The 24,015-nt window shown below is 37.6% G+C and overlaps 1 protein-coding gene across 1 annotated transcript; it reads right to left on the reverse strand.

The window, feature by feature from the left end:
- Window positions 1-2,273: 2,273 nt before the first annotated feature.
- On the reverse strand, window positions 2,274-21,047 carry LOC129429841 (5-hydroxytryptamine receptor 3A-like). The gene is made up of 9 exons (XM_073856627.1): window positions 20,903-21,047; window positions 20,402-20,592; window positions 20,252-20,296; window positions 20,023-20,129; window positions 17,407-17,579; window positions 17,145-17,305; window positions 10,493-10,703; window positions 5,681-5,803; window positions 2,274-2,386 (listed from the first exon to the last, which is right to left on the reverse strand). Exons 1-9 carry the CDS (start codon window positions 21,006-21,008, stop codon window positions 2,274-2,276), a joined length of 1,230 nt encoding a protein of 409 aa, XP_073712728.1. The 5' UTR covers window positions 21,009-21,047.
- Window positions 21,048-24,015: the final 2,968 nt, after the last annotated feature.

Genomic DNA, 24,015 nt, shown 5'->3' on the forward strand with positions numbered 1-24,015 from the left:
ATATCCGTTCACAATTTAGCATCGTTAATGCATGTTCATCATGTAAAAAAAAAGTTTGGTTTGAATAAAATAAATGAACACAAGCACAAAATAACACTTTCTCTCTCCATCTCCAACCTTTTTACATAAACCACAAGGAGATAATCTCCAACTATTTAAACACTATGGGGCGGTTTCCCAGACAGGGATTAGACTAGTCCTAGACTTAACACTTTTACGAGCTCTCCAAACTGAAAACAACTTGCACTTACATATCTTAAAATACACCAGTGCCCTTTGTTTTACCTCAAAATGCACACAGGTAATGTTTTTAGAAAGGCATGTTTGTTAAAACTAGTTATATTTCCTAATTAAACTAAGGCCTAGTCCTGGATTAAGCTAATGCTGGTCCGGGAAACCGCCCCTTATAGTTATCCAGATCCATATTTACAATTGTTTGGCTAGTCAAAGATGATCACATTTCACTGAAAAAAATGATTAATTGAATTTACTCAACTTTTGTAAGGTAAGTGGCTGCAATCAATTTATTAAAGCTACATTTAAACAAACAAACAAAACATAGAAAAAAATGAAAAAAATTCTGTTTAAATGTAGCTTAAATTAATTGATTGCAACCACTTACTTTAAAAAGGATTAAATTGAATGAATCTTTTTCTCAGTGTTATTGTCTAAAAAATAAATGCTACAAGCTTGGCGGCACCTCTTACTTTGAGGGTGTGGTGTCCTGGTTACATTTGTTCAAAAGTTGAGGTGTGCTCAGGCGTCGTGAAGATAAAGTCTCTCATGAGGGGATAAATGTCCAGGGAGTTCAGAATTTCTATGGGGGCATGCATTAACGAAAGGTGTGACAGTCTTTTCTGGGTCATGGTGCTGCATACCCATGTCTTCACAAGATGCAAGGTGGAGAAAGTGCGCTTGAATGAGGCCACAAGATGGGTAGGCACAGACATAACTCAATCAGTTTTACTGTCTCTGAAAACATGGCTCTTGTTTGTGGCTGGAGCTTTGTCAAACATGATGCTACATCTTGGACTGTGACACACTTAGACCCTCTGTCTTTTGTGACATCGGCAAACTGCTTGAGCTGGAGTTCAAGGTGGTCTGTGTCAAGCTCCTCCGAGAGCTGAAGGGCCTCCAGATTGACGCTTCTTCCCTCTGCTGCTTTGATAACAGCCCTCTCTCGCTTTGCGGCAAGCTTCATTCTGGCCTGATCAAATCTTCTGTCCAGCTCCGTTGATATCACATCAATAGCCTCAAAAAAGTCTTGTGGATCAGCTCGTCCACAACAGCATCATCCTAGTGTGGCTATTTGTTCTCTCAGCACACATGTGCATTTCAGTGCATCTTGCACACTTGCTGTGGCACTTTGTAGGCTTGTGGCAACTGCTTCACAGGGCTCTAACAGGGCATGGCAGCATAAAATACTAAAATATGTTCTCCCTTTTAAAGCCTGTTTGTAGAGTTCCCCGATCTTTGCTCTGCTGTCCCCCCTGACACTTGTGTCATCCTTCAGCTAATGCAGTGTAGTCAGGAGAGTGGGGAAAGCTGCAGGGACATGTTTAATGGACATGTCACGGATACACCACCTTGTCGGGCACAGAGCCAGAGCTGGCTGCTATGTCAGTCATGAGGCAGGAGGCTTTTGTCGAGCCCCTCTTTGAGCCGGTTTTCTAAAGAAAGAGCCTGGTAAGGAACGCTGGCTCATGGACTTTTATGTTGGGTCTTTCCCCACTGATGTCTCGCCCCTGGACTCATCCCCAGCTGCCTGTAGTGGGTGTGTTTGATGACCCAATCCTGCCCTGTATCCTGCTCACCCTTTTCTTCTGGTTCAGCCCGCTCTGACTCTCATGTGCCTTCGTTGGTTCTGCCCAGCTCTGAATCTAATGTGCCCCCACTGGTTATACCCAGCTCTGACACTCCTTTGCCCTCGGTGGTTCCAGCCAGCTCTAATTTTCCAGTGTCTTCACTGGCTCTTCCTATCTCCCTGACGCCAACTATCCCTTCACCTCTACTGGTTTCTTGCAGCTCCTTGGCTCCACCCCATCTGCAATCATCTTCCTGTGCCTTGTCTCCACCTCATGCTCTTTTAGCACTAGCTTGGCCCTTTAGAGAGGATCCACTTGTTACACCTGGCTCCTCTGTGCCCATGACTCCACCTTGCCTGGTCAGCCATTCAGCACTATCTTGGCTCTGTGCTCCCTCAGCTCTACTGTGGTCCTCCATCCCAGAGACTGCACAAGGTTCCCTCATCCCTCCAGCTCCACCTTGATCTCTCAATGCTCTGGTTCCACTCTAGACTTCCGGTCCTCTGGCTGCACCTTGGCCCTGCACCTCTCATCTTCACCAGGCTCCTCCTGCGTCCCACCCTGGCTCCTTCCTCCGTCGTCTGCACACTTGTGTTTTCACCTCTTGTATTTTCCTTTGGACATTCATCTTCTGTTTATGCCCCCCACCACCTTGGTGTTGTTTTGGTTACAAACCCTGTGCTGCACGGAGTCTTATGTCTTTTTCTAGAGCACATATTAATACAATAGTTTGTTGACTACAGTGATGTACAAACAACACCAAAAAACACTGGTAACAAAGTACAATAACATTTTAAACATTGTAGTCACAAGATTACCTGGTAAAACAAGTGCAAACAAACAAATACCTCAGATTCAAATGTAAGTCATTAAAAAAAGCAAGTTAAGCCCACACAACAATGCAGGGTCCCCGGGGGTCCTTAAAAAGTCTTAAAACGTCTTAAATAAAATTTTCGATTTTTAAGGTCTTAAAATGTCTTAAAATCTGGAATTTCCACTAAGAAGGTCTTAAATTTCCTGTCAGACTCATCATCCAGTGTTTCCCACACATTGTTATATTTCATACATTTTCTATATGTATTTGTAGTATTATAATTGTAATATTTAGTATTAAAACGGCTTTATTCATTGTTACGAGCACTCAGCGGCGCCTCTCTCGTGTGCGCGTGCTTTCACTCTCTCATCCTGCGTCGTGTAGCACCTCACACATGGCACGTGGGGGAAGGAATTAAAAGTTGGCAGTGTTTATTCTCTCATATTTTATATATATGCGATCTACAATAATACTTTTACTTTTAAAAGCGCTTTTAACACAACAAGATGAGAAGAGCAACGGTAAAGCTCTGCACTGCATGAGACACACAGGTAATGTAGCCAAAATCACCTCGTAATGTTATATCAGCTCTTAAATGTAAATATATGGTGATATTGTCAGAAGCGTTTAGCTAAAAATCAGGATTTAAGCAGTAAGTAACGTGGTTGGATTAAACACGAGGGTCGTGTTATTGGGTCGTGTTTAGTCACTATTCAATAAATGGACGAGGCGCATGGCAGTTCACTTGAAATAAATTTGAACCCATCTTTGTTTGAAAGATGCGTACACATTAACTTTAAGTGGTATACATTTTTGTAATCTGAGATATGTTAAATGCATTTCAGTTCATATTAATGTAATCTCAAAATAACACTGATAATGACACTTAGAGGTTTTTAAGATTATCTTAAGTACTAAAGTAGAAACTTTGTATTATGTACAAAACTATTTTGTGAAAATAGGGCACTTTAAAGGGATAGTTCAACCAAAAATAACAATACTGTCATCATTATCTCACTCTCACGTTTTTACAAACCTGTATACATTTTTTTTTGTTCTAAAAAACACAAAGGAAGATATTTTGAGGAATGTTTGTAATCAAACCTTTAATGAGCCCCATTCACTTCCATAGTAGGATAAAGTATAATATGAAATTCAATGGGGCCCATTAACGGTTTGTTTACTAAACATTAGGTAAAATTAAACAGTTAGCAAAAACTTGAGAATTGGGTGGGGCCGAGGGGTCACTGTTGCACATCCCCCTCTCCTGACATCTCCCTCCAAACTTTTGGTAAAACTTGAGAGCCCTGATATAAATGTCCGACAACGAAACAGATAATTATCTAAAAATGTCTGGGTCATTAATGTTAATCAAACAACCCAAGACAAGGAGAAAATCCCTTCTGTAGCTCTAAAAAATAATCATATTTAATTTACACAAAGACTTTACCCAATGTGCAACTCTGTTCTTTTTATAAACGTTTGTAATTTCTTAATTTTTACTAAATTTTTCCCACCCCTTTTTTGCTGATCTGAAAAATTATCAGATCTGAGATCTGTGCCTCAAAAACCGTAATGTGATCTGAACCATGAGTTTTGTGATCCCTCACACCCCTATTTTGTAATGGTCTGGGCTGTCCTACATGTCTTTTTTAAAATGCTAAGAGGGGCCAGAATTTAGAAATTAACTGAAGTACCTTAAATGCAGATTTTTACATACACAGTCAACCATGTCAGAATTGTTAGGCGAATTAGCACTTAGTATAAAAGTTGTTGTTTCCCTGAGATGTGTCTTGAGTGTGGCTCAGGCGAGCTGTGCCGTGCTATGCTTCAACACACAATTCTGTCGTGTCGCGCTGAACATTTTCCTGTTTTTTATGATAAAGTCTTACATTTTTATTTTAGAGGACTTAAAAAGGTCTTAAAAGTCATTAAATTTGCTGTTAAAAAATGTGCAGATACCCTGCAATGTCTATTTAAAAACTATCATAAAATAATCATGTTTTTAGGTGGCGCTTAAATTCTTTTAGGGAGGAGCTTTGCCTAATATAGAGTGGTAAAACCGTTCCATAACCTAGGTGCAGCAACTGCAAAAGAGCGATACCTCTTATGTAAACAGCTGGCTTTAATGTGACAGTGCATCATTATTCTTTTAGTTCTGTTCTCTTCTCAGTCCTTGCAATATCTCTGTGTATTTGATAACATTAGTAAATGAATAATATAACATAATGTAACAATAAATAATACTTCTACAGCATTTTGTGTGTACTCACACTATCCAAACCAAAACGCTCTCGGGAGAGTTTGACCCCCAAAGCCTGGTTCGTTTGACTGGTGGGATTATTCTGTACCGTGCCTGGGCACAGATTGGTTAATCACGCCCGGCCGGGTTGCAGAGGTGAGCTGGAGCCCATGATTCAAAATGTGAAGATGCCAATTCCACGACCACTCACCTTTATCTGCCTCCGTAAAAACCTTTTGATGCACGCAGCAGGGTAAGGTGAATGTCCGAGCTGCACATGTGACAGATCAACTAAGCAATATGATGACATGTAAGAAGGCTGTCTGTAATCGCGCACCAAACGACTCAGAATAAAAAACACAGACTTAACATTAAGATGTGTTCCAGTGTTAAGAGAGCGCTTTCCTTCCTGCATTTTTTCAAAACAATCGCATCTTAATGAAGAAAGCGTGCCAGAGCTCGGATCGATAAATTACAGTGTGAGTTTGCGTGCATCTGGGGTCGCGCTGGGGCATGGTTTGGGTAATGTGAGTGCGCCCTTATTCATCTTATTAATTTAATTTCAGAATTGACTAATAAAAATTTTAAATTAGAAATGGTTACTGTTAACAATAATTATTGCAGCATGAACTAACATGAGCAATTGTATTTGCATTAATAACAAAGAAAACAATCTTAAGTTTTTAAATTCCAAAATATATTGCTTTATGATTACTAATGTTATCATTATCAAATGCAACCTTAATGCACTGTAAAATCTATATGAAATAAAGATAAATGAAAATGCTACATTTGCATTAAAATTCTGAGTTCTCTTACCATCATGAGTAGTTGCAGCAGTTTCTGGTTCGATCTTTTCTCCTTTAGTAATCAGATAATTCACAAATATGGTCTCTAAAATACTTAGGCCAATAAGGGTGAAAATCCCACCGCAGTAAATCCCTGTAAAAATAGCAAACCATGAAGAACGCTTTTATTGCTATTTTGCTTAAATTCTGTAGCATTCTTAAACACCTGTTAACTGTTAAAGCGATAGATCAGCAAAACATTTAAATTACCCCATGATTTACTGCATGTGTAACAAGACAGAACAGGTAATGAGTAAATGAGGAAGTCTTTTACAGTGCGAGTAGGTGATTGTGAACAGGTGACGGTGATTAGAAGTCAGGTGATGCAGATCGTTGCGGGAGAATGATATTAGGTGTTTCTCAATGTCAAGGAAGGATCCTTGGAAGCCAGAATTTCAAGGGTGCCACTTCATCGACATCTGTCGAAGGACTGTTCCAATGTTGAGGATCCTCGGAATTTCAACCAAGGACTGAGTCCTTCGTCAAAAAATATCCCATATACAGGAAAGGATGCATTTGTGTATCCTTCACGCTCTTAACGCTCTCAAATCACCAACAATCCTATGCGTGCAGCGCCGAAAGCACACCTTTTTACTGACGTAATGATGCAATTACTTGCTTGTAATCCATTTACGTGTTTTCTGAATGCTAAAGAGGAGCCTCCCCTAGCCTCTGAAGGAAGTGACTTGGAAAGACCACTACTGCCAAGGAAGTATCCTTGACATTGAGAAACACCTGCTGCGTCCGAAACTGCCTACTTCCATACTATCATAGTGAGAGGGAGAGTTTTACTGTGAAGAGTCGAAGTACTCCCAAAAGTGCTATTCCGCCATACATTCCCACCAAACATGAGACGTCCGCTCGACGTGCAGATCATGTCTATATTAGGTCGGTTGGTCCAGGCCCTTATCTGTACGTCTATACAACGTGCAGATCTGGTACAGTATCTGGACGTCTGACTATGACCCCTCTTGGATGTCAGGTAGACGTCCAAAAGGGGTTTGGGAAATCAATACAAAAACATTTTATACAAATGTGGTCTATGAGTTCTGAGTCAAAAAACATAAACATCACGTGTATTTTTGTAGATTATTTTGTTAAGGTATTAAAATAATGTTATCTTTATATATGAATGACTTTTCAAAAACATAGCACTGCTCATAGATAAAGTTCCACCTTAAATGCTCTCTCTCTCTCTCTCTCTCTCTCTCTAATTAACAGAGATGTATATGCTGATGTTTTATTGAAAATTTTTGTCACCATTTTGATGATCAGTGTTTCCTTTAGTTGGATAGTTTGACTCTTTAATTTCTTTATGTAGAGTGTGGTCTTTGTAAGAGTGTTTGTTAAAACATGTTATTTGTTGCAAAGAAAATTAGTTATAAGCAAAACTCACATGTGGGTCTTACAACTTCACTGAAAGTTTATCAACAATAATACCACATATGTAAAGTCTGTAAATTAATTTTTGTAAACCACGTATTATTGTCTCAGTTGATTTGAGATGTCACATCCAACTCATTATTTAGGTTCATATCACCACTGGGAAGCGCTTATATAAAATTAAAAGTCCAGATGTTATTGTCACATATTCAGACATCAAGAATGACCCCATGAATCACAACAGTGGTGACACTCTCTGGACTCGTGTGAGTTTTTATATTATGCTGGTGCAATGCATTGCAAAATTTTGAAAACTTACCATCGTTGTGATTCATGAGCTGATTCTTGATGTCTGCATCTGTGTCAAAAAATTCTAGACTTTACATTTTTGATTACAGCCATGAGGTTTCATTTTCTGTTACAGTATTCAGCAGTATGCACCAATGTTTATTGCAGCTCCAAACAAAACTCAGAAGTTTACTTTTAAACAAAATTTATAATGTTTTATCTGTGTTGTTAGTTCAGTTATATTATAACCCCACTTCTGACAATCAATGTAATTAATGTGAAGTCACAAGTAAGTTGCATTGGTAACAAACGCTTGGTGCAATAATAATGTGTTTTAAAAACACCATCATCAAGCACACACAGGGGCGTCGGACTGGGGGTAAAACCAGTACTGATTACCAGGGCCCCAAAAGAAGAGAGGGCCCTTGAAAAGTCTGAACTATATTATGGGGTGGGGCATGGGGGCCCATCAGGACTGCCTGTGCATAGGGCCCGAGATCTTGTGCAACGCCCCTGAGCACACACACTACAATATAAATATAAAGAGTCAAACTACCCAACTAAAGGAAACACTGATCACCATGATGGTGACAAAACATGTTCAATAAAACATCAGAATCTTGTACATTCTCAAAAACGAGACTGAGAAATGACAAAAAAATAAAGTGAATTTGGTTTGTTTAGTCAGTATGGTCCTACTTCAAAACAATGCTTTGTTAAAACAACTTTTTGTAATGGTAATGACATTGCTTTAGAAAATGTACATGTAACAATTATCCAGCGAGAGCAAGCGTGGGAGGAAGAGTGAAGTTCACGTCACTTCACTTTAATTATTAAATGAGAGAGAGAGAGAGAGAGAGAGAGAGAGAGAGAGAGCAAGATTGCAGACGCAGATAGTTAAGGTGGAACTTGTATATTTGGGAATTATATATAAGCAATATTTTTTTTACATTTATTCATATATAAAGATTATATATACAAATATAATGTCTAAAATGGCCACATTTTAAATAGGTTTACTTTGCATGGAGGTCCCCTTGACATCCATATTGGATGTTCAGAACACGTCATAAAAAGACGTCATAAAAACTTTCATTCAAAATTTCCATTCGTCGAAATGACGTCTTTTTAAGACCCATTGCTCAGTGGGTTATAGTTACCCTTTTTAACACGGTTTCAAAAAGCGCAAATTTTATTTTGTGCCACCATATAACTACTCGTTTTAAATAGGGAAAACGTTGATGTGTTTGGTCATTTCTAACTTCATCTCAGTTTTGTACCATTGAATGAACTGGGCTAAGCTATGCTCTACCAAAGTGTCGCCGAGCGCCACAACGCTTCAGTGCATGCACTAAAACTTCAAATAATAGCGCAGGCTTTTATTTTCCCAAACCTTTCGTCACACCAGGCGTCTAAAAGAGACAGGCGTCTAGACAGGCTTTTAATTTAATTGTTCCAGCATGACAGCAGGAGGTTACCACATATTACGTTTTATTTATAATTTGAATGTGTTTAACAAATTAGTTTGTGTAAGAATAACTATAGTCTTAAAGGCGGAGTCCACGATGTTTGAAAAACGCTTTGGAAAAGGAGACGGGCCGACTACCAAAACACACTTATAGCCAATCAGCAGTATGGAGCGTGTCTACTAACCGACATCCTTGCCGGGTTGCGTATGTGTGGGGCGGGTCTATCAACAGAAGGTCCAGATTCTATTGGGGTAGGGGTGTGTTTGTTTAGGTCATTTCAAATATCAACATTGGCTTTCAAACATCGTAGACTCTGCCTTTAAATTGTTGGCAGCATAAGTAAAGCAAACGAAGATGAGCTTTTTTATTGGTTGTTGCATGAAATCTTACCTAGATACAACAGTGCTATTTTCTGATTGGCTATTGTGTAGCCTCTCTTTTTTTTTTTTGATTGGCTCGCTCGACTAGAACTCCAGTGGAGATGGCCCTGCTGAAAAAACCAGCAAGACCAGGATATGTTGTGTTTTGGTGCTGGTTTGTTAGTGAACAGCAGCTAAACCAGCACCAGCTAAACCAGCATCAAACCAGCATTAGCACCAGCTAAACCAGCATTAGCACCAGCATCCCATGCTGGCCATACCTGCATATGTTGTGTTTTGGTGCTGGTATGCTGTTACCACCAGCTAAACCAGCATAGACCAGCATAATTCCCATGCTGGTTTAATGCTGTTTTTTCAGCAGGGGGGCTTGATAGAGAGAGCAGTGCGGCCAGATACATTTTGGGCGCTGCATCATATTAAATATGTTAAATATGTGTGAGAAATACAATGTGTGGCGGGAATGCATGCATGACAAAAGACTGAAAGCGCGGCTATTATCAGCGGCCTCAAAACACTACTGGCCCACCGGGAAAAGTCCCGACTCTCCCGATTGCCACTTCGGTACTGTCATCATCACTTCAATCCTAATGACGAACCTTGTTGTGTTGTCATAGGGATGAGTAATGGAACGACTGCGTCTGTCACGTGACATCTACAGGTAATCAAAACTAGCGTGTGCAATCTGCACCATAAAACTGGCTTAAACAGACGATCTGACGGGTTTTAGAAGATCAAATACAACCCGAAACTTAAAAACAGACCAGGCCTTTATTTGAGACAGGCATTTATTTATCCAAACCTGTCGTCACACCAGGAGCCTGTACCATGAAAATGGTTAAACAAACTCAGGGTTACAGGATCAGTTTCAAGTTAACAAAACCAAGCCAATGTGCAGGCCTTGTTGGTACAAGCTATTTTCATGGTACAGAAAACCCAGGATTTGCACAAACTAATCCTAAACAAACCTGGCTAACCAACTAAACCGGCTTCATGGTATAGGCCCCTGGCGTCTAAAAGAGACAGGCGTCTATTTGGGACTCGACTATTATTTGAAGTTTTATGGTATGTATCAACTCTTCTTAGTTAAGGTAATACCATAGTTTAATATGACAAAACGATGAAGTATGCCTTTAAGTTCTTCAAACTACTTACCCAAACTCTACCTAATTTACTTCTGTGCCCATTTTGTGCTTGACCTTGTAATTACTGCTTGCAGCTGTATTTATATTATTATTTTCTATGTTAAAAGTCATGTTGACTTACCAATCAGTGGGATTTTACTGGCAGTAGATGGCAGCTTGTCATTTAGAATCAGCAGTAACACAGAAATGGACAGCAGTAAAGTCACTTTGAAGCCTAGCTTCTCTGCTTCAGATGCATTCATGAAGTAGGAGGCCAAATCCAGCACAAGGAAACAAAATACTGGAAAAATTAAGTTAATGATATACAACAGAGGTCTTCTTCTGATAAAGATCTGCAATAAACAGTAAAAAACAATACATTAATGTGAATCCAAATAATTTATAATGTTTCATAATGTATCTATGTGTATGTTTGTCTGTCTGTCTGTCTAATTCTGCAACAATACAATTGCTGTTTTAAAGTGTATGTTGCAGGTTAACCACCACTGTCGATTAATGGGTACATAAATCACTCAAGATATGTGTATAATTTTTAAAATGTCTCAAAAATGGTCTTAAAGACCACTTTTTTACGTTTTTGGTACTAACGGTTTTTTTAACGCAATTCTGCGATGACGTCACGTTGGGGAGAAGTGGAGAAAGACTCAGCCAGAGCCATAGAGATAGATGAGACATTTGTTGCTGTTTAATACTTACGTATATAATTTGGAAATCATATATACATCGTAGGAAATATATAATGTGTTATACTGCAAAGTTACCTTGCTAATTATTATTTATGATATATGTGGAGATAAATAAAACTTCGCAAATCTGCTGATTTGATCCATTCATGTCCTGACCACCAGGCTAGAGATTTTTAAACATCCTTAATCCACACTTACTAGTCTATCAAATAATATCTCAAATATATTGTTTTGTGAAATAAAAGGATGCTTTGTTATATTGTTTTTGCGATTATAACGAATCACACGATCATTTTATACGCAGCAGCAGTCAGCAGCTGCAGAACACTCGGATCCGACCGCATACATACTGTAATAAACAGGCGTTCGGCGGCTTTTTACATCACGACAGGCTAAGCCATTTGAGGAGGAACCGCTCATTGATCACCGTATTTTTATAAATCCTGTACATGTTTGGACCTGCCGAACAGGTTGAGCACTTTTATATACTTTATTGAGCAGAGAAGCTGCCTGCACAGTTTGACCAGCGGGCTGCGGGAACCGGCGCACATCACGCCGCCAGACGGTGTTGCTAATATAACTCGAAATGTATAACTATTATCAGATCGGCCCGGGAAAGTCCCGACTCTCTCGATTGCCATTCCGCTACTGGCTGTAAGAAAGTGAGTGCGTTTGGGGGTCGCTGGTCCCCGCGAACAGACGTGACGTGCTTCACTCACCTTCCAGGATTAGAGACATGCTGCCAAAACCGTTGTGCTGAAGATCGCATAAAGTTACACCCATTTCAGGCAGGATCATGGACCCCCTCAAGCCAGCATGCACGAGTATGTTTGTTTACTTTCTACACGAAGATATGCTAACGTTATGCTATCTGGCTGTCTGCCTATCTCTCTATACTAGCCTATCCATCTGTCTGTCTGTCTGTCTATCTGTCTATCTATCTTATCTATCTATCTATCTGTCTATCTATCTTATCTATCTATCTATCTATCTATCTATCTATCTATCTATCTATCTATCTATCTATGTATGTATGTATGTATTTATCTATTATCTGCGCTATCAGAACTGTACTTTACTCGTCTTTCTATAGTCATTCTCAATGCTCTCAAGGCGGCTTTGGTCAAGTCTCTCCCCAGCGTGACGTCATACAGTGCGTTGTGAGGGAAAGGAGAATCATTGCAAATTGCTGTACTTTTTCATACTTTTTCGGGTTTTGTGATACCCAACAACATAAAATACAATGGATAACATTTTAAATGTTTATTATCAACAAGCAAATTGCACAAATTCGTTGAAAAATTTTACCTGCAAAACGCCCTTTAAAGAAGTGCATTATAAACAAACTTCATCTAATGGGTTATGTCCCTTTACTGTATATTGTATGTATTGTGATTTGTTAAAATACCAGCCTGTACTATACTGTTATATACTTATTAGGGCCGGGACTTTAACGCGTTAATTAAGATTAATTAATTACACAAAAATAACGCGTTAAACATTTTTAACGCATTTTAATCGCACTTATTTTTGCACCGCGGAACATTTCATATGAGTTTTGGCGGACCGATTATACTGGAGCACCAACTAGCGTTCATGACTTCACAACAAACCACTATAGCTGTGTCCCAATTCAGGGGCTGCGACCTTATAAGCATGCGACCTTAAATATGAGCACTCGGTCTTTCAAGGTGGCAGCCTCAGAAATCCGCGAAGAGAACTGAAATGAGACGGTGTAACCTTCGGATGACCCATAATTGGCGTCACCTGCTGCGCCTGTTAGCAGGACATAGCGGAAACGTTTCTGACTTATTAAAATAAATATAAAATCAGAAAAATATTAATTTAGTTTAGAAAATATGGCACGTTGATGTAGATTAAACTATTCAACAGTATATTAAATTTAATTAATCAACCTTAGAAATATATGCATCATAAAAATAATAATATTAACACAAAACATAACTTATAATACTAAAACAGTGACAAACTTTTTTTGATAAATACACACTTTTATTTAATGAAGGTTTAAATTGTTTATTTTAGAATATCCAGCCGCCGTTGCAGGCGCGCAATGAATCTTGGGATATCCTCGGCTGTTAAGGATCCATTCGTTCTATCCTTAACATCGCGGAGAAATGAGGACGCATTTTGAGGCTTCATTCTAAGCATCCTTCGAATTGGGACGGCCTTACCAGCCTGAAGTCGCGCTGCTGTGACGCAATCGGTCTTAAAATACGTCCTTAGAAGGTCGCAGCTCCTGAATTGGGACACAGCTAGTGAACATGAACCAAGAGGCTGATGAGATCGCTTTGGTTGGCCCCGTGAATGGGAATTTTTTTATAAAAAACGAACGGATGTAAGCGTCGATAAAAGCATGGTTGTGTGTAAGCTATGCAACAAGGAATTCACATATCACCGCAGCACATCGAGCATCTCAATGCAAAACATACAGCAGCTAGCGTGGACATTAGCCCGACTCTGGGCACAACGACTTATTCGGACGGGATTAGTTTTACATAGGGATGTGGGGTAAAGCAAGTTTTTATCAGAGCTTCTCTGTGATTTTAGTCCAGTCCGAATGCTCCATGTCAGTAATCATTACGGACAATGTCACTAAAGATTACGGCGTCTTTTACCTTCTGTAAAAAGGTCCGGAGAAATTAACTCAGGTAATACTAATCCAGTGCGAATAGACCAGCTGTAAATATACACGTAAATTGCGTCATTTCCTTTTAATTTGCGGGTTTCTTTTAAATATAAAAGCGCTTAAAGAAGCATTTACTTGCGTTCTACACGGAAAAACAAGTCAGTTACAAGTCAGTTTCTGAATAAAACACGACACAAACTTTAAAAAAAAAGTCAAATTTACTTCTCAGAGGCATGGAACTGTTTATGAAACTGACGTTCTCCCCAAACTGAAATTAAACACAGTGTTTCGCGTTTTCCTTGTCTGTGTCATGTTGTTTGCACATCTGATATCTGGAAGCAAGGTAACGTGCACGTGAAGACGAGAGGTGACGCGCTGCGCCAACGAGTTACCCCTCCCACTTCTGAATGTTTTACAGAGATTTCTAATCCCGTCCGAATTGACCATTAATATTACCGACGTCCTGTGGTAAAATTACATTACGCCATCTACCCCTGTAAAACTAATCCCGTCCGAATAGGGCTCAATAAACAATATTTTGTTGCTTAAGCTTATGTATTCAGTCATTATTCATGGTACACTCTAAGAACGAATGTGTTAAAAACAACACATTAGTGTTGATTCTGGGACAACACACTAACTGCGTCGTCCTGGAATCCACCCATCTCTGTGTTATTATTGAAACAACACATTTTGTGTTACTTTTAACACAACATGTGTTATACTTGAACACAAAATCAAGACAAAATGAATCATAATGTGTTAAAATTACACATAATGTGTTAAAAGCTTACAGCACAATGATGTGTATAAAATTAACACATTCTTTCTAAGAGTGTATACTAAAATCCATGTAAAAAATTACTTCTTAATGTTCTCAGGTCAAATATTTATATGCGATTAAAATGCGATTAATTTAGATTAATTAATTACAAAGCCTCTAATTAATTAGATTAATTTTTTTAATCGAGTCCCCGCCCTAATACTTATACTTTATGGGACGGTTTCACGGACAGGGATTAGCTTGAGCCAGGACTAGGCCTTAGTTAAATTAGGATATTTAAGTCATTTTTAAAAGCATAATTTATAAATGAACATTACTGGTGTGCATCTTAAGACACAACACTCACACTGATATATTTTATGATATGACAAAGCAAGTTGTTTTTGGTCAAGAAAACATTGGGGCGGTTTCCCAGACAGGGATTAGACTAGTCCTAGACTAAAACATTTTTAAGAGCTGTCCAAACTGAAAACAACTTGAACTGACATATCTTAAAATACATCAGGGCCCTTTGTTTTGCCTCAAAATGCACACAGGTAATGTTTTTATTAAGGCATATTTGTTAAAACTAGTTATATTTCCTAATTAAACTAAGGCCTAGTCCTGGATTAAGATAATCCCTGTCCGGGAAACCACCCCATTAACATATAAGTTAGTCTGGGACTAGGCTTAGGCCCTGTCTGGGAAGGGCCCCTATAAGTGTAAAGGACTGCAACAGCCCATCATTCTCTTAATGATTCCCGTTTCCACACAGTTTAGGAACCGATGGTAGGAGGGTTTAATTCGAAAAATCGCAGCGGTGTAGCCAACAATTGAACCTGAGAGCATATGCCTGCAAGATGTTCTCAAAAATTACATTTTACGGTGTAGCTTTTTTCACTGGAAATACTGACAATGATTATTTCACTCATTGGAAGTGAGTGCCCACATGCTTTTTGACATACACTGTAAAAAAAAATATAAAGAAATTTTCCATATTTATGTTTTACAGGCGTTTTATCTGTTTTTTAAATAGCATGTTGCATTATGGGTGCAAAAATCCCCTGCTGCAATCTTTCACTTTTGCCTCTCTATCACCATCTCTGTTTGAAACCTAAAATTACAACTTGCTTTCAGAGTTATTTTCTAACATGGATGATGTTTAACTTCTAAACAACTGCTGTCAAAACAAGATACAAGTGTTCAACTATTCCAGCATCCACACGTTATTTAGTAGACAAATCTTCTTTCTCACGTGACGTGTAAGTCAAATGGATATTTACCACAACATTTATTACATTAAATCTACAGTTTGTGTTTCTTTTAGATTCCTTTGAAGTCACCATTATGGTGATTAGTGTTCCCTTTAGTTAGGCTTTTGTCCCTTGACCTTCCAGAACTGACTCTGCTCTTTTAGCAATTGTGCTTTTGTACAATTGTACATAACTTGTTTGTTGCTTGAAGGAGAGAAATCTATCATGTCATTTAAGCTTGATTGTTTTTATGTTATGCTGTCTATTATTTAAACATGAAATGATAAAATAAGAATAAAGAACTATAATATCTAAAAGTGACACTCTGCTGATCTAAAAACACACTGTATTGAACAAGATTGCTGGAATGTGTCAGTTGTGGGTTTTTGCTTCAGAGACACATAAACACGTTGGGTACAAATCTCAACAATGGTGAGAGTAAATGGTAAGAAAGAGTTTTCTACAATCCTGGTACCCATCATGCATTGCAGCATTTTGTTGTTGATTGTCACCATTGTTGCACTTCATAGGCAGATTGAAGTGTACCTAAAGGCTACGGACAATGTTCTGTAAATCTACAAAATTTTCAGTTTTTGAATAAACAGAAATGTCACATGATTTTTCCCCCCAAACCAGTTCAGATAGGAGTTTTACTTAAACATGATCTCAGGGGCAGAAAGAAATATGATTGGTTCACAAAAATGACCAATGAAAGTGCTCGTTGGTGTTTTAAGCCCTCAACTGGAGCCTTCAAGGCAGCTTCTGCAGTGAAGCAGTTCGAGCTCACCATTGGTCAGGTGAGTAGGGCAGATAGTCAGGAATGTGACTGTTTTGAATTCAGCTTAAAAGGTTTCGAGTGTTTAAGTTACGTTTTTCCACATTTTCACGTGTCCGTGGCACGATTTTCTTTTACGTGCCAGTTTCACATATTGATTGCTCAATTGTTTTTCCTATTTTCTTTCTAAAATCACGCGGAAATGTCTGTAAACATAACGGAGAAAGCACCAGTAATTTTCTGCCAGGACATTATCCGTTTTTTTTACGGATTATTTGTTTAGAGTGTAATTATTGCTTGAAATCTGTGCCGCAATCATCACTTCACTCAAAATGAAGCTTTAACTCATAAATTAAGTAGTTTTAACATTAAAGGCGGAGTGCACAATGTTTGAAAAACACTTTGGAAAAGGAGACGGGCCGACTACCAAAACACACTTGTAGCCAATCAGCAGTAAAGGGCGTGTCTACTAACCGACATCCTTGCCGGGTTGCGTATGTGTGGGGTGGGTCTTTTAAAAGAAGGTCCAGATTCTATTGGGGTAGGGGCATATTTGTTTAGGTGATTTTAAATATTAACATTGGCTTTCAAACATGGTGCACTCCGCCTTTAACATCACAATGAATTTGTGGCCTTTGCTATGTACCTGAAATGTCATGTGACTTCTGCTTAGCCACCAAGAATTTAAATCAGTTTCAGTGTTATTTATATAGAGCAATTCCCACTCTCCCTCAGTCTCAAAGGTCTCCTGAGATTTCAAGGTAAGGTATTCTGAAGAAGAGATCTGAGAAATTATTAGCTGATGATCTGTGGAAAAATATAAAGAGGCAACATAACATATCATGTTATACAAGTTAAACAATTCATGTGAACAACTATAACTCTTATATGTTTGTTTTTGTTTTGACCTTCATAGACTAAAGATTGAACGGTTAGACTGCAGATTTGTGTGTCGAATGGAAACATGTACAGGTCCATCTTACAGACTGTCGTCACGGATAACATATCCAACTTGACAAGAACACCATTAGAATGTAACTGCAAATACGGAGACTCGTTTGCTCCAAATTCCGTCTTGATGCTAAATAAACAAAACAAAAACAAAAATATCAATGACTGGAGATCAGTGTCATGTTTCACACTAACATAAAGATGACGATATAGACAGAGATACAAAACACTGGAGACTTTAATAAAACCGGTAATAAATGCAGGTGAAACACAGGATACACTGGATCACATTGATGGTGGAGCACAGGTAACACTGATGATGACATTGACGATGGTACACAGGTAACAGACGAGAACCGACAAGGACTGAACTAAAGCAGGGGTTTGATAACGTATATTAGCTAAACTTATTCAAGGACTTTACTGGAACCAAGGTTTTTAATAAGCAGGCAATGTATTAAGACAGCCTACTTAAATATATAAAATTAGCATAATATACGATGTAAAATGTTATAGATGGATTAACTTTTAAAAATGATTGGTAACACCTAAAACCTATGCTTTTTACCTTAAATTTTCACTTAAAGCTCCACTGTGTAGGATCTACTCCCATCTAGCGGTGAAATTCTATATGAGAACCAACTGAATATTACTTTCTAACCCCCCCCCCCATTCGGAGAGCGTTTTAACTCGTACGGTGGCTGTGTCATGCCAAGGTTGACATGGCTTCCAGTACAAAGCAAAAGCAACGAAAAATAATGAACAATTTGCAATGTCATTTGCCTGTGATCCGTCATAGCACACAGATTTCTGTTAAACATGGAAAAAGTCAAATTTTCATGATACGTCCGCTTTAGATCACATACAAAAAGCAACTATAAATGTAGCTTTGACACTACTTTTTTATCGACGCGAGGAAAAATATCCCAGGTGCTGTTACACTTGGTATTAAGATGTGTTTTCGTTGATCCCATCACAAGTGGATGAGAGAGACACATCACGTTTACACTTGGTATTTAAATCCGTCTCTTTTTGTCCATTTTCGACCGCTTCTCTCCAGATTACTGAGGGGATGTTCTGTGAACGAGTCCCTCACATGTAATTTAAACATGAGCGGGAGTAATGACGGGTTTAAATGGATGCAAACTAATATTATGTCAGAGTCCAATGCTTATGTTTTAGGTAAACGTTACATGTCCGTGTATATGTAAGAGCTTTCTCTGATATTGGTGAAAAAAGATTGTGCAACTTTCACACGCTTGTAAAATGAAACAAAAGACGCGCAGATCAGACGCTTTTATCAATGAAAAGCTAAAAATAGCGCTGTACACCGTGTGTTTGTGCTAGAGGTCAGAAAAGATGAAAAACATTTATCTCAGTACCTCAGATTACATTAATGGGCGGAGAGACGGCGTGTGGCGGTTCGAACACATTAAACCACATGCGTGTTTACACTAACAAGAGTTATGCATAACGATGCTATAGTTAAACAAGCAACTATAAAACTTCGAGTTTACACCATAGACTGTATAGATTTAAACAAATATGCTGAATTACTTGTGGAGAAGATAGAAAGTAGGTAACTTCGGTGTCCCGTGAGCCTCATGATCTTGGAAAACTGACATTACTCCAATATTCACTTTGGTCTTGTTGTTTTCCTGTCACGTTGTCATTTAAAATCCCCTTTTCACTTCCTTGGCGACTTGTTTTAATGTCCTAGAGAATAGGTCTTCAACAGGCTTTCAAATCTGCCTCAAATCAAGGCATTAGATCGCGGGATCATCACGGTATGTGGCTGTTGTAAAATCCGAAGGATTCAGTCTACGTAGCTTGCATGCAGGCTGCATACGTCATCAAACCCTGGTTTATTTACGTTAACTGCGCATTACATTCACAAGTCATAAGCATATTACATAAATTTACAATTAACTAAGAATAATTATCAGCTTTATAATATTCTGAAATAAGACTAGCTAGCAGCCAGCGTGAGTGTAGTTTGAAAGCGCGAAAGGCGGAGCTTGATTTTCAGGAATGTCCCTCGTCGGCGAATGTATTTCAAAGATGGAGGCACAACATGGATGCGCCAGTCGAGCGACTCAACCGTATGTATTTTAAATAGCAGATTCTACACTTACGAGAATACTTTCATTAGTGGGGTGGAAGTAATTACACATGAATGAGCACATACTTTTGAAAGAACATATGGGTTTTTGCTAAGAATTAACTCAAAAAAGTACACAGTGGAGCTTTAAAGTGAGAAAATGTAACTTTAAAAAAAGATCAGTCGATCAGTGCTTCAGAATCTGGGTGGACGTAGAAGGGCATCCGGTGATTTCTCGACTTCTGTTTTATGAATACTGAGGATTCTGACATATTATTCCTTCACATACTGTTTTCTCCTACTATATAGTAGGTAAGTGGGCGGTTTCAGATGCTACTTAAGTATACGTACCTCCGAATCTGGCAAGAAGTAGTCCAAAAACCTGGTAATTCTCCCCTACACCTTTATGTATATTGATGATTCTGACATACCATTCACTCATTGATGAAAATACAATTTTAAAAGTTCTTACCTTTCTGCAAAAACAATGTCTGGAATCCAAAACAAATCTTTTGGAACTGCAAAGGATTTAATGCCACAAAAATCTGAGAAGCTCCACCAAATGTCTGTGTCCCAAGACTGCAAAAGTATTTTCAGATGATTGACATTTTAATACTATATAATATATTAATCATGACAAAACAAACATATTTTTTACATCTTTGCAATTTGAGTAACAAGAGAGATTTAAAAACACTTACAGTTAAAAGTGTTACTTGTGTTGAAATGCTCTGAGCTTTTTCATTCTGTGAATAAAAGTAAATGTTTAGTGATGAAACACAACTTTGTGACATCTTAAATTATGTTGTAATGACCAGTATATGAAGAAAGTAATGATGCTGGTCCCATACCACATCTGTGATGGAGGTCACAAGCAGGTTCACATAAACCTTGGTGGCATTGATATAGTTATTTAAAGCTCTTAAGTACTTTAACATACTGTTATTCTCAAATAAACCAAACTTTTCAAAAAGTACAGAATAAGGTCTCGCAAAATCTTCAGATTTGCATAGGAGTACATCTTCAACAGCAGACACCCACCCTGCAAAAATGACACTTAATTAATGACAGCTCAGTGATTCATCAAGCACACAGTAAAACAGAGTATCACTGTGTTTCTTTTAAAGGTTTTATACTTTTACATACTCTTAACCCTGTTCTCAACCACACAGACTCAGAATTCACATACATATATCAAAAACAAATGTATACATTGCCAAAGACCCTTACTAAACATAATTAAGCATGATTACTATACATATTGCAGTGTCCTTACATTTTCTATGGTACTTTTATATGAATTGTTTTCTGGGAAAACTATAAAAAATCATAACATTTTAAAAGATACTTACAGACCAATGCAAGAGAAACACTTAACCGGTGTAGGTACATGACCAGCAGTTTCGACTGAGATACTTTTAGTGGATGATGAATGTTCACTCTGAAAGTTGTTGTCATTTGCTCATATTTATACACTCAATGATAAACATGCTCCACCTGCTGGTCATCTAACTATTGTTCTGACACTATAAAATGGTGTATTTAAAGTATTTAAAATGTAATTGTGTATTATCAAAGCAATATTAAGTAAGTAAGTAAGTGCATTTTAATGATATAGCACATGTAAACACAGCAAAGCTAACCAAAGTGCTGAACAGAGTAAAGAGGAACAACTATATTAATAAATAAAAAATAAAATCAGAATAAAACAACATGGAAGACAATATACTAAAATAACACAGTAGTAGGGCTGAGCGATAGAGCTAAAATGTATATCATCAATACAACATGTTATATCATTTGATGACTTGATAATTATGGATAAATTTTTTTAAGCTTTTTAAATTGCTAACTCTACTGTGTTAAATAAAATTGTACAAAATCTATGCAATGTATATGTAGAAAAATTAAAGCAACCTTTGAGGTAAATTAACATTTGTAACACTTAGATGATTCATCATAAGGCATCCCTGTAGAATACCTATCCATCGTGGACTACTTGTGGGTTGTTTGTTGTGTCTCTTTAAACAAAAAACATCTTCTTTAGGCAAGCGCTAGCGCATATCTCCCACCCACTATCGTCTGATTAGCTTGTTCAAGCTATGGAGGTCTTTTCAGCAGTATTTACATAAACGTAATAACCCAACACATATTAAATTAAAACTTTTTTTAATAGTAAAACATGCTCAAAATAGCCCCTTATCCTTTCTTAGACTCACCTCATTATTTATTCATTCAAATACACCAGCCAATGGCAAGTCACCAGCAGCATTTAATGTGTTTGTTTTAGACGTAGTTCTGTTTATTAAAATTAGAATATGCAGTTTGGTTGTGGCATACTATATAGTAGATATAAATGATATAAGATGGTTATACAGTAAATATACAGTATTGTAACAGCATCGAGTGCAGTTTTAAAATTAAATTTTAGCGGTTTTGTCATCATCATTCATTAGCTCATTCAGCTCGCGTTTGAGAAAAACTTCACACGTAAAAATCGACAGACTTTTAAGTTCAGGAGGAGCTTTCACTCCGCAACGTCATCGTAAGGTAAAACGTTGTATTTAATGTTGCGTTGTATTATAATATCTAATTTGCTGTGTTATGAACAAAGCAGTGTGATTTATCTTTGGTCTCGTCGCAAATCACACTTACAGTATTTTAAGGCTTGTGCTTTTGTCTGGTGCTGTTACAGGATAACCTTTGACGAATTTGTCATGCATGTCAAACTGCTTTCATGATGTTTTAAAATAGATTATTTAAAGCGTTGTGCTTTGTCGTGATATTTGAGGTTGCTGCAGCAGCATGTATGATAGGGTCAGGAATTAATGACAATACAGCTTATCACATATATCACATTGAAAATACATTATTTTAAATGAAGAAAATGTTTGAGAAGTGGAAATAAAGTTCCTAACAAGTGTTTATTTAGAATCAAGGCATATGTTGGGTAGGGTAGGTATAAGAATGGCTTTAATTTATTTAGTGAAATAATAGATTAAATGCAGTGTAAACATTAATAAAATATAGCTATATGTACAGCTTTGTATTCATATCACCTGCTTGCCTGATTTCATTAACTGTGACTAAATGTGTCAAACTAGTGTAATCATTATAACATTATAAATCATTAATCTAATTGCATCTACTTTTAAAATTTGAACGTGCCAAATGACATATAAATGGCCTTTTATTATAAGACATATGCAAAATAATATTGGATTGAAACATCCATAATTTTAGTGTATGAATAATTTTAGTCGAGAAATGGCTGCCCACCCATAAATCCTGACTGCCCCCCCAGTTCAGCAAGCCTAGTACCGGGCCTGGAGGGGCAGCAACTGAAAAAGCACTGTTGATTTTTAAACGTCATCGAAGGACATACAAGAGGTACTGATCAGCAGACCTTAATGATCTACTAGATGATTGTGAAATAATAAAATCTTTTAAATAAGAGGTAGATTTATGAGGTAGATCATTAGAAGTTTTAAAAACAAACAAAATAATTTTGAACTGAATCCTTGGGAGCCAATGGAGCGATGCACGATGGACACATATATAAATTAAAGAGGAGCGGGCCCAAGATAGAACCCTGAGGTACACCGCTAATGATAGAATCAGGGAACTGTAAAGTAAAGGAAGAACTAATGGCTTTACAAAAAAAACACTTTACAAAAAAAATTAAAATGCCGATGGTTCCTCATGAAATTGGAAATGAAATAATTATAAAATTAATCATGGTAAATAAAATCGTAGGCAGGGTGCCTAATTTTGCAGCATGTTGAAACTTAAACAGAAAGTCTTTAAAAATCTCAAAGGACACAGTTAAAGGATCAAGCTTCCATCTCCGCTTTGCTTTACGACATGCCTGTCTGAGAACAAGTATTATCGTCCAGCCAATAATAAGATTTGTGATTTGGTTGTTTCAGCTCAAAGGGTGCAATGGCATCTAAAATGTTAGAGCAATATGTATAAAATAAAGTAATCAAATAATCAAGTCTAGTGGAAGACTCATTTAAAATAGATAATTCACCAGCATTAGCTAGATAACATTCACTAAACTGAGAGGCAGTAAGTGAATTTATAAAGTAAATTTATTAAACAATGTAACAATGCAATACAACATCTTTTTGATCACTTTTAATATATATAATTGGTAAAACTTTACAGTAAGGTTGTATTTGTTTACCCAAAAAGAAAACTTCTTTTTATCATTTACTTGCTCTCATGTTGTTACAAGCATATATACATTTATTTGTTCTACTTAAAAAAGAGGAAAGATATTTTGAGGAATGTTTGTAAACAAACCGACCTTGAGCCAAAATAATGACATTAATATATTTATATGTGCAAGATGTTTTTATATTAAGGCAGCTCAACCGTGAACTTTAGTCTGGTACTAGGATAAGCCCTCAGCCTGAAACCGCCCCATATCTATCAAATAACAGCTGAGGCAGCACACACC

The sequence above is a fragment of the Misgurnus anguillicaudatus genome, chromosome 19 (assembly GCF_027580225.2).
Source record: "Misgurnus anguillicaudatus chromosome 19, ASM2758022v2, whole genome shotgun sequence".
In the NCBI taxonomy this organism is placed as follows: Eukaryota; Metazoa; Chordata; class Actinopteri; order Cypriniformes; family Cobitidae; genus Misgurnus; species Misgurnus anguillicaudatus.

What these genes read in the sequence shown, in the direction of transcription:
- LOC129429841 (XM_073856627.1), bottom strand. Translation starts at nt 21,008, where the DNA reads ATGACAACAACTTTCAGAGTGAACATTCATCATCCACTAAAAGTATCT. An exon ending in TGTTTCTCTTGCATTGGTCT is followed by an intron (nt 20,593 to 20,902) that starts GTAAGTATCTTT and finishes TCATTTTTGCAG; the next exon opens with GGTGGGTGTCTGCTGTTGAA. An exon ending in TGACCTCCATCACAGATGTG is followed by an intron (nt 20,297 to 20,401) that starts GTATGGGACCAG and finishes TTTTATTCACAG; the next exon opens with AATGAAAAAGCTCAGAGCAT.